The sequence below is a fragment of the Petaurus breviceps genome, unplaced genomic scaffold (genome assembly GCF_028583685.1).
Source record: "Petaurus breviceps papuanus isolate PSGF00001 unplaced genomic scaffold, PetGlider_PUasm1.0 90062, whole genome shotgun sequence".
Taxonomy (NCBI): domain Eukaryota; kingdom Metazoa; phylum Chordata; class Mammalia; order Diprotodontia; family Petauridae; genus Petaurus; species Petaurus breviceps.
In genome coordinates, this window is record NW_027187171.1 from 1091970 (window position 1) to 1103788 (window position 11819).

Below are 11819 nucleotides of genomic sequence, written 5' to 3' on the forward strand. Positions count from 1 at the left end.
GAGGTACTGACAATTCTTACAGGTGCTGGGGATAGAAAGGGAAAAGGTAAACAATAAATAAATGTTTCACTTAAGGCTCAGGAATCTCATCTCATAGCTGTTTGGTTTTTGGGACATCATCTGATGACGTATCCATAAGTACACATATGGTACTTAATAAATGCTTGTTTTCTACCTTCTAGACTTTCTCCTCAAACTCCAGTCAGCTAAACTTGCTCAATAGTGACTGTGACCAAATGTCATCTATGACCCTGCCTCCAAAATCTTAAACTCTACCCATGAAATTCCTCTTCACATTAACTGTGGCAATCTAACTTGTCTCAGAAGGCAATTCTGACAACACCAGCCTTCTTATTGTTTTCCAGTGTTGGTGGTACTCATTTCCCCACTGATTTGTGCACTAGGTTCAATATTGACTGTTACTTTGCCTGTGTTTCCACATTGCCTGCTCATGTCACTACTGAACCACAAAGCTCTGGGTCCTGTCCATCATATGCAGACAAATGCTTCAGTGCCCATTAGGACAAGGAACAAGAAGAGCACAATATAACTGACCTTCATGGACTCAGAGTACAAAATGTACTCCCTGAGCACCGGCAAAAAGTCCTCTGTCATCTCATCTGTCAGGTCTTCCAGAGCAGTACAACAGTTCCCGATACATGCGGAAACTCCCTCCAGGGGCTCCTCCAGTTCCACCTCCAGTCCACCCCATGTGGAGTACACAGGCCCATATTCTCTGAGTTCTACAAGGTATTCTAGAGGAAGAAAAGAGGAAATCAGTAAGGTCTAGCTGGAAAGGAAGGGTCACATAAGGAGGAGCCCTAGGCCCAGGTACCTGGCAGATTTGCTACTGCTTTAATCAAAAGCATCTCTTCCAAATCTTGCTTGAGCTATCCTAGACTTTTATTCACTAGAAGTAAAACTGACTTGCTGAGCCCCATAAGAATTAGCCTAAGATGGAGCTGTGAGCTGATGCAACTATTCTGGAGAGCAATCTGGAACTATGCCCAAAGGGTTATAAAAATGTACATACCCTTTGACCCAGCAATACTGCTTCTAGGGCTGTATCCTAAAGAGATCATAAAAATGGGAAAAGGACCCACATGTACAAAAATATTTATAGCAGCTCTTTTTGTGGTAGCTAAGAAATGGAAATTGAGGGGATGCCCATCAATTGGGGAATGGCTGAACAAGCTGTGGTATATGAATGTAATGGAATACTATTGTGTTATAAGAAATGATGAACAGGCAGACTTCAGAAAAACCTGGAAAGACTTACATGAACTGATGCTGAGCAAAGTGAGCAGAACCAGGAGAACATTGTTCATGGAAACAGTCACAGGGTGCAATGACTGATTTTGATAAGTTTAGCCCTTCTCAGCAATTCAAGGACCTAAAACAATCCCAAAGGACTCATTATGGTAAATGCCATCCACATCCAGAGAAAGAACTATGGAGTCTGAATGAAGAGTATTTTCTTTTTTGTTTTGTTTTTTCTTTCTCATGGTCTATCCCATTCATTTTAATTCTTCTAGGCAACATGACTGGTGTGAAAATATGCTTAATAGGAATGTATGTGTAAAGTCATATCATATTGCATGCCTTCTTCAGGAGGGAGCTAGGAGGGAAAGGGAGAAAATTGAAAACTTATGGAAAAATAAATTAATAAATTTTAAAAAAAGAATTAGCCACAGAAACACTATGATGAGACATCACAGTGCTTTCTTTCTCTTTTGTTTTTGAAGGAAGAATAGTAGAAAACTATCTAGTTAATTAAATGTTCTGGGGCTCCTAGATCAAAATTCATGTTTCCAACTTCTTGCAACCTTCTAACAGCAGTGGTTCTTAACATGGGCCCAGTGGAATTATTTTTTTTTTAATATTCTGACAACTACAATGCAACATAATTGGTTTCCTTTGTAATCCTATGTAAGTTATTTTTCACATTTAAAATAAAATATCTGAGTTTTCACCCCATACCAAAGAGGGTCAGGACACAAAACTGGTTAAGAACCCTTGCTTTATAAGGTCTATTATAATGGGTATATTAATGGTAATATAAATGGTAGTATAAATGGGTAAATTAAATTAAACACAGTAAGCTTCTTGAAGGAATGTACAATACTTTGTTACTTTATACTTTTTTATCTTAGTTCATTACTCATAGTAGATGCTTCATAAATGTTTGTTGAAATAAATTGAATAAATTTACTTTGTTGAATGCAAATATATACATATGTATATTTGTGTTATCACATACACATACATATATAAAGAAAATTATACAGGAACTTCCTCAACTAAGCATTCTTAGAAATAGCCACTTACTTGTGAAGTGGTCTAACCATTCTGGAGAGGGATTTGGAACTATGCCCAAAGTGCTATAAAACTGTGCATACCCAGTAACAGCATTACTAAATCTGTATCCCAAAGTCAAAAGGGAAAGGATCTGTACATACAAACACATTTTGAACAGCTCTTTGTGTGGTGGCAAAGAATTGGAAATTGAGGGGATGCCCATCAAGTGGGGAGTGGCTGAACAAATTGTGGTATGTAATTGTAATCTAAAAAACGATGAGCAGGATGGTTTCAGAAAAGCCTGGGAATGTTTATATGAATTGATACAAAACTGATAAACAGAACCAAGAGAACAATGTACCCAGTAACAGAAATATTGTATGATGATCATGTGAATGGTTTAGCTATTTTGAGCAATACAATTATCCAAGACAATTCCAAGGGCCGACTTATGAAAAATGCTATGCTCTTCACCTCCAGAGAAAGAACTGATGGAGTCTGAATGAAGATTGAAACATACTTTTTAAACTTTTTTTTTTGGTCTGTCTTCTTTTGCAACATGGTTAATATGGAAGTATGTTGGTTTTTTGTTTTGTTTTGTTTTTTTAAGCAATTGGGGTTAAGTAACTTAACCAAGGTTACACAGCCAGTTTTTCTGTGTGGGTGTTAAGTATCTGAGGCCGGAACCGATCCTGGATCCTCCTGACTCCAGGGTCAGCGCTCTTACTCACTGTGTCACCTAGCCACCCCTTGGAAGTATGTTTTGTAGGACTTTACATGCATAATCTACATCAAATTGCTTACCTTCTCAAGGAAGGGGCAGGGAAGGGAGAGAGGGAGATAATTTGGAACTCAAAATTTTTTAAAAATTGAATGTTAGGAAACGTTTTTACATGTAATAGAGAAAAATAAAATAAAATAAGAGAGAAAAAAACAAATAGCCACACCTAATATTTATCTAGGGCCTATTTAGAACTTGCAAGAAAAGTTTTCTTTTTTCTTTTAATAAAAAAATCCTTAAATCCTAGAAAGTTAGCAGTGTCAGAGACTTTAGAGAGCATCTTGTTTGTTCACCTCATTTTTAAAGATGAGAAAACTAGAAGTTAAACAAGTTTCCCCACAGTAATAGAGCCAAGATAGGGCAATGTGTCTTGACCTGAAGTCCCCATCGTTGAATGGATGATTTGTCACTTATGATGAAAAATAACACAACTTTGCTTCCTGCCCATTTGTTTAGTGGGAAACGGTGGGACATCAGACACTGAGTCAGTGGGCTGGGTCTTCCTGTTTCTGAGAACTGCACAAGTTTGCACAACTGATTGCTGATATCCTACACCAGGCTGGGAAACCTGTGGCCTCAAGGACACATGTGGCCCTCTAGGTCCTTAAGTACAGCCCTTTGACTGAATCCAAATTTCACAGAATAAATTCTGTCCTACACCAAAGTCACACCATGGCCAGATCATTCATTTCATGTTAATGTGAAGTGGGGACAATGCCAGTAGACTCATTCTAGTAGCCATAGCTACTTCATTAAAAAAAAAAAAATTCCCCATTGTCTGCTGTGGGAAAAGCTCACGTTATCAGAATAAAGTAGGTACATGATGCTCCTTTAGGATCTGGCTTCACCAATCAAGTCTTTGTTCCCTCTTTCCTTTTTAACAATAAGTAAAAATTTTAACCCTTTTTTTTAACACGAAGTGAATATCAAGGGTACTATGTGAGCCTGCCTTGAGTAAGAGAACACATATGTATTGCTTGATCTTTCTTAATTTTAGCAAGCCCAGCTCATACACAAGCCACTCATGTAACTTTAGCAGCTGGGATGCTGACCTGGAAGGAGTGCAGCTTACCTACTTCTTCCTTGATGATCCTCTGAGCTATTCGATCAATGGTCCCAAGTTTTAGCGCAAATGTATCCAAGTATTCACCCATAGCTGCAAATTCTAGTGGCCGACTTCTCAGCTTGTAGCCTCCGGTGACGTACTTGACAGACTCCCCGACCTTGGAGAGTAATGCCATTCCTTGCTTTTTGTAGGCATTCAGATCCTGGCCAGAGAAAAACCGGGACAGTTTAGTGACTTGGGAAAAGGGAGTGAGTCATTCGGGTCCAGAAAACCAAGAGGCTATTTTAGACCCAAGTCAGAGCCACCGTACTTATGCAACTAAAGCACTTCCTCTCATACATTCGTGTCAAAACTACTAATGAACATACTCTCTCAAGAACTAGGGATGCTTAGTCTGAAGAAAAGGAGATGATGGCTGCCAATTTTCTGAAAAACTATCATATATGAATATATCATTGAACCAAAAAGTATTTATTAATAATTCACAATATGCCAGGCACTCTGTTGTTATCTGTCCTTGGTTCTTAAAGAAGACCAGTGACATCAGGAGGGTGATGTCTTGACTTGCAAGTGAATTAGATTTAAGTGAGGCCAGGCTATGCAAAGTCACCAGCCCCACTCTCTCATCCAGAGTCACAGGAATACAGTGGCAAGACTTAGATCAGGACAAATGGTGATAGCCCAAGATGCAGTGGGAGACCTTGGCCTTTTGAAAGCCCCTGGTTACAGCAGTCTAGCATAAGAAACTTAACATTCTTTTTTCCACATTCAACAGTTTCTAAAATACTTTGGCCTCATTTAAATATATAAAATAATTGTTATCATTAATCATTAAATGACTAATAAGTAAAAAGATAACTGAATTCTTTGGGAACAAGGGCTCAAAACATGGAGATAAATTTCCCTTGTAATCCTTGTGAAAATATGTTAGATGAGGAAATAAATTTAGTAAAGGTACAAGGCTTGATGGCAGCCAATGAAAAGGCTAACAGCTGTGGGGCCATACAGCTTCAGTTTCAAGTCAAAGTGGAAAACACTGTCTCTGAAACAACTAAAATCAATAGATATGGTGAGAAGCAAATAGTTCTGTCTTTGGCATTTATTCAGGGAAAACTAGAAAGGAAATCCCCTTGACAACTGTTGGGCTGGCAACATGGGAATCATCAGCTTTTTGACCTTATTCAAGGAACATAATATGTATGAAGTCTGCAAAAAAACCAGATGGGTCTAAAGGAAAATTGGCAGAATTAGACATATGCTGGAAATCCTGGGCACAAGTTACACCATTTCCATAGACTCAAAAGAATGAAGCTGTTCGACAAAGCTGCCTAATACAGAGACAATAATAACCTACCACCCAGTGCTTCTGGCAATTTGGGACATTGGTGAGGATGGGGAAAACCATTAGGCAATAGTTCAAGCTCCAAAAATCTAAGCAACTCTATAATTTTTTTTTTCTGGTAAATGTCCAGGAAACATTTCAGTCCCATAAATTTACTTCACACATCTTTGTGCTTTTCCTGAAACAACGCCCTATATCATCACAACAAGGATTTTTTTGTGGACCTGCAATTTATAAGCACATCTGAGGGAAAGTTAAATGCCAAAGTTAAAATGTAAATCTGGTGTGTCACTTAGGCAGCCAATCATGGAAGATAAGTCAGTTGATCTTTTATCAAGTAACCTGAATGTATCTGGAAGAATGGGAGGAGAAACACAAAAAAACTCTGACCTTACCTTGGCTGTAAGGAAAACATTAAAGTGTTCATTGAAGGAGAGTACTGGGTGATCTGCAATTCTTTTTAAGAATTTATCCAAAGCTTTTCTTCTAGTCTCAACAAACTCTTCAGAAAAGCGATCCACAACTCCTTTTACCACAAATTTCTCTGGAAGAGGCTATGAAAACAGAGAAAGTAAAAGTATTCAGATTAATTGAGAGAATTGGAGAGAAACAGGTTTAGCAATGCATTTTCCATTACTCTCTCTTCTTTTGGGGGGGGGGAGAGGTAAATACAATTTTATTTTTTCCAATTACGTGTAAAGACAATTTTCAACATTCATTTTTTATAAGATTTTTAGTTTCAAATTTTTTCTCCCTCTCTCCCATCTACCCTACCAAAGATGTCATACAATATGATAAAGGTTATACATGTGCAATCATATAAACATATTTCCATGTTAGTGATGTTGTGAAAGAAGAAAGAACAAAAGGGAAAAGCCACAAAAAAAAAAACCCACAACACATTAAAAATCCTACACTTCGCTCTGCATTCAGATCCCACATTTCTTTCTCTGGATGTGGATAGCATTTTCCATTGTGAGTCTTTTGTAGTTGTCTTGGATCATCATATTGCTGAGAAGAGCTAAGTCTATCAGTCAGTCATTGCACAATGTCGTTGTTTCTGTGTACAATGTTCTCCTGGTTCTGCTCATTTCACTCAGCATCCATTCATGTAAATCCAGTTTTTTCTGAAATCTTCCTGCCAAACATTTCTTATAGCACAACAGTATTCTATTACATTCATATACCACAACTTGTTTAGTCATTTCCAAACTGATGGGTATCCCTAAAATTTTTAATTCTTGGCCACCACAAAAAGAGCTGCTATAAATATTTTTGGACACGTAGGTCCTTTTCCTTTTTTTATGATCTCTTTGAGATACAGACCTAGTGGTGGTATTGCTGGATCAAAGGGTAACAAGCACAGTTTGATTGCCCTTTGGGCATAGTTCCAAATTCTCCAGAATGGTTGGATCAGCTCACAACTCCACCAATAATCCATTAGTGTCCCAATTTTCCCATATATTCTCTAACATTTATCATTTTCCTTTTCTGTCATATTAGCCAATCTGGTTGGTGTGAGGTGGTACCTCAGATTTGTTTTGATTTGAATTTCTCTAATCAATAGTGATTTAGAGCATTTTTCCATATGACTATAGATAGTTTTAATTTCTTCATCTGAAAACTGCATGTTCGTATCCTTTGACCACTTATCAATTGGGGAATGACTTGTATTCTTTCTATGGTACCTTTTAGCAGTATGTACTCTCCTTCCTTATATCTTTTAATTAGATCTATTTTTGCTTTTGCTTTGTCTGAGATCAGCACTGTTACCGCTATATTTTTTTTTAACTTCAGCTGAAGCATAATATATTCTACTCTAGCCTTTTACCTTTATTCTGTGTGTATCCCTCTGCTTCAAAAGTGTTTCTTGTAAACAACATATCATAGGATTCTGGTTTTTAATCTACTCTGCTATCCACTTCCATTTTATGGGAGAATTCACCCCATTCACAGTTATGATTATTGTGTATTTCCCTCCATCTTATTTTTCCCCCGTTTATACTTTTCTCTCACCTTTCACCATGCCCCTCTTTACCAGTGTTTTGCTTCTGATCACCACCTCCCTCAACCTGCCCTTCCTCCTATCATTCCCTCCTTTCCCTTTTCCTTTCTACTTTCCTATAGCATAAATTTCTATACCCAACTAAGTGTGTATGTTATTCCCTCTTTGAGCCCAATCCAATGAGAGTAAGGTTCAAACAATATGCCCGCCCCTCCCTTCCTTCCCTCTACTGTTCTTTTGTGCCTCTTCATGTGATGCAATTTACCCTATTCTGTTTCCCCCTTTCCTCTTCTCCCAGTACAATCCTTTTTATCACCCCTCAACTTTTTTATATCACAACAAAGTCAACAGATAGCCACACCTTCTGTCTACAAATACTCCTACCTTCCCTAACAGATTTACAATTCTCAAGAGTTGTAAGTAGGGGCGGCCAGGTAGCACAGCGAGTAAGAGCACCGGCCCCAGTGTCGGGATGACCTGGGGATCAAATCTGGGCTCAGACACTTAGCATCCACCCAGAAACGCCTGGCCGTGTAACCTTGAGCAAGTTACTTAACCCCAATTGCTTAGGGGCAGCCAGGTAGCTCAGCGAGTAAGAGCACTGGCCCCAGTGTCGGGATGACCTGGAGATCAAATTCTGGGCTCAGACACTTAGCACCCACCCAGAAACACTTGGCCGTGTAACCATGAGCAAGTTACTTAACCCCAATTGCTTAGGGGCAGCCAGGTGGCTCAGTGAGTAAGAGCACCAGCCCCAGTGTCGGGATGACCTGGGGATCGAATCCGGGATCAGATACTTAGCACCACACCCAGAAATAACTGGCCGTGTAACCTTGAGCAAGTTATTTAACCCCAATTGCTTAAAAAAAAAAGTTATAAGTATCACCTTCCTGTGTAGGGATATAAACAGTTTAATCTTATTGGATAATATTTTTTTTCTTTCCTGTTTACCTTTTTATGCTTCTTTTGAGTCTTGTATTTGAAGATCAAATTTTTTGCTCAACTTTGGTCTTTTCATCAGGAAAGTTTGAGAGTCCCCTATTTCACTGAATATCCATCTCCTCTCCTGAAAGGTTATGCTCAATTTTGCTGGATAATTGATTCTTGGGTGTAATCCAAGTTCCTATGCCTTCTGGAATATTGTATTTCAAACTCTCCAATCTTTTAATGAAGAAGCTGCTAAGTCCTGTGTAATCCTGACTGTGGCTCCTTGATACATGAATTGTTTCTTTCTGGCTCCTTGTAGGATTTTCTCCTTGACCTGATAAATCTGGAATTTGGCTACGATATTCCTTGGAGTTTTTATTTTTGGATCTCTTTCAGGAGGTGATGGGTAGATTCTTTTAGTGACTATTTTACCCTCTGGTTCTAGGACCTCAGACCAATTTTCTTGATGATTTCTTGAAAGATGCTGTCCAGGCTTTGTTTGATCATGGCTTTCAGTTAGTCCAATAATTCTTAAATTATTTCTCCTGGATCTATTCTTTCAGTTAATTTTTGTGCCTCCTTTTCCAAGTTGTTGACTTTTTCCAGAATTATCTTGTACAACTCATTTCTTTTCCCAATTTTTCTTCTACCTCTCTTACTTGATTTTTAGAATTCTTTTTAAGTTCTTTCAAGAGAACTTTTTGGGCTTGAGAACCATTCATATTCTCCTTTGGGCCTTGCATATAGCCATTTTGACATTGGTGGTCCTCTTCTGAGTTTGTATTTTGATCTTCTCTGTTGCCACAGTAGCTTTCTATGGTCAAGGCTTCTTTTTGTATTTTGCTCATTTTAAAAAGTTGAGTTCTGCTCCTGGGACACAGGGGGGCACTGTCCCAGGCTTCTTGTACTGGGAGCTAAGGCCTGGTCAGTGGCTTTCTGGGCCAGAGCCTCTGGGGCTGGCAGCTTGTCCACTATACTAGGATAGCCTGACCTAGCTATGCCTGTTGTGCCCTGGGTTCTGGGGCTGGCAGTTTGCCTGCTCTGCTAGGGCTAGAGGCCTCACAGCTGACCTGCTGAGCCAGAACCATGGGGCCTTGGTTGCTCATCTGTGCTGCAGCTAAGAGCCTCCCACTGGCTTGCCTGGACACTGCCTACAGTATCCTATGCTCCCCTTTTACCCACATGAGTCAGACTTTTTCCTGAAATCCTTTCTAAGTTATCTTGGGCTGGAAAACTGTTTCACTCCATCTTTTTGTGGATTCTGTTGCTACAGAATTCTTTTAGAAGCTTGATTTAACATTATTTCTGAGGGAAAGTGGGAAGAGTTCAGGCAACTTTCTGGCTCCTCTTTACTGTCTGGGTCCCGCCCCCTCCATTACTTTTTTTTTTAAAGCAATTGGGGTTAAGTAACTTGCTCAAGGTTACATGGCCAGGTGTTTCTGGGTGGGTGCTAAGTGTCTGAGCCCGGGATTCGATCTCCAGGTCGTCCTGACACTGGAGCCGGTGCTCTTACTCGCTGTGCTACCTGGCCGCCCCTAGACTTTGTTCCTTCTAAACAGCCCTTTTTAATTTTTAAAATATCACCTTCAGATATAAACATAAGACAGCCCCCCACTGACCCAACAAGCTCCCTTTTAACAAAGAACAGGGAAGAAAAAAATGCAATTCAGCAAAACTAAACAACACAAATGCTGAGCCTAAGAGTATTTAATATTTTTTTCCCCAAAAGGAGCTCCTGCTATTCCTTTGTTATACACATGTTCCTGCAGTTTATGAAAAAATTCTTTTATGTAAACCCCAACTCTGGATTACTTTCACCACCCTCATCCTTTGCTCCTACTCATGGGCTATTCAACAGAGCTGGGAGAAGTCATACAACCATGCTGACTAGGAACAGTACAAATTTACATTATCACATCTCAAATGGACTCTCAAGGCAATCCTTCTACTCTTCCCTATTCAGTTCTCTATCCCACTCATCAAAGCAACTATTCCAAACCTTCTCAGGTCAAGCTGCCCACAGCACCCTTCCTTCACCTCCTATCACTATGCCTCCTTTTTCAATAACAACAATAATAATGATAATAATAATATTAATAGCCATTTGAAGTAAAGTTCCCTTGTCTCCCCTCCTTATCTCTCACATCCCTCTAAGGTCTTTCCCCACTAAATTTCATTCTTCACTCTAGCCTTTAATGAAGAAATGACCCTTCTCTTTGGCAATGTCAACCCTTCATTCATGCACTTTTGATCCTCTCCCCTCTGTCTCCTATAGATTGTCCCATCACCACATTCATCTCAATCTTTCCAATCTTGAGTTTCTCCCTATTTACTAGTTCTTTCCCTGCTGACTATAAACACATCCAAGCTGACAAGAAAAAAAAAGTCCTCAACATTCTACTAAGTTTTAGTATACTTTGTCTGCTTTTCTTCTCAATTAAACTTGTTGAAAAAGTCATCCTCACTTGGTATTTTTACTTCTTCTTCTCTCACTCTATTCTAAATCCTCTCCTATCTTTTAAACCCAGTCATGTCTGACTCTTCATTACCCCATTTGGGGTTTTCTTGGCAAAGATACTGGAGTGGTTTGTTGTTTCCTTCTTCAGTTCATTTTTACGGATGAGGAGCTGAAGCAAACTGGGTTAAATGACTTGCCCAGGGTCACGCAGCTAGTAAGTGTCTGAGGCTGGATTTGAACTCAGGAAGATGAGTCTGATTCCAAGCCCAATGTCCTATCCACCATATCATCTAGCTGCCTTTCTGGCTTCCACACTCATCGTCAAACTCAAACTGTTCTTTCCAAAATTATCAATGATATCTTAATTGCCAGACCTAATGACCTTTACTCAATTTTAAAACTTGCTCATTTATCAGCAGCATTTGACATCATTGACCTCCTCTCCCTGACACTCTCTTCTTAGGCTGGCTGTAGTACTTTCTCTTAGTTCTCTTATTTGTCTGACCTCTTCTTCCCAGTCTCTTTTGCTGGATCTTGATCCATGTCATATCTACTTACTGTGAATGTACCCCAATATTCTGTCATGGGCCCTTTTCTCTATATATACTCTTACTTGGTGAACTCATCAGCTCCCAAAGATTTAATTAGCATATGTATTCAAATAATATCATAGTCTAGTGAATAGAGTTGGGAGCCAAAAAAAAAAAAACAATCCTGGGTTCAAATCTTGCACCTAACATTTACTAGCTGTACGACCTTGGGTAATTCACTTTACCTCTCAGTTTTAGTTTCCTCATCTGGGTCTCTTCCATTTCTAAATCTATGATCCCATGACTCTCAGATCTATATCTGTCTATCTATATATGCATATATCTATCTATCTATCTATCTATCTATCTATCTATCTATCTATCTATCTATCTATCTATCTATCTATCTATC

General features: G+C 39.1%; 1 protein-coding gene across 1 annotated transcript in view; it reads right to left on the reverse strand.

Annotated features, from left to right (window-relative positions):
* The window catches only part of SNX30 (sorting nexin family member 30), a 105620-nt gene that overhangs the window by 54518 nt on the left and 39283 nt on the right, over positions 1-11819 (reverse strand). Inside the window, exons 3-5 of the mRNA XM_069107446.1 lie at positions 5883-6041; positions 4152-4347; positions 556-755 (exon numbers count right to left, since the gene is read on the reverse strand). Of these exons, the coding sequence (XP_068963547.1) occupies positions 556-755; positions 4152-4347; positions 5883-6041 (555 nt within the window). The remainder of the gene's footprint in view (positions 1-555; positions 756-4151; positions 4348-5882; positions 6042-11819) is intronic.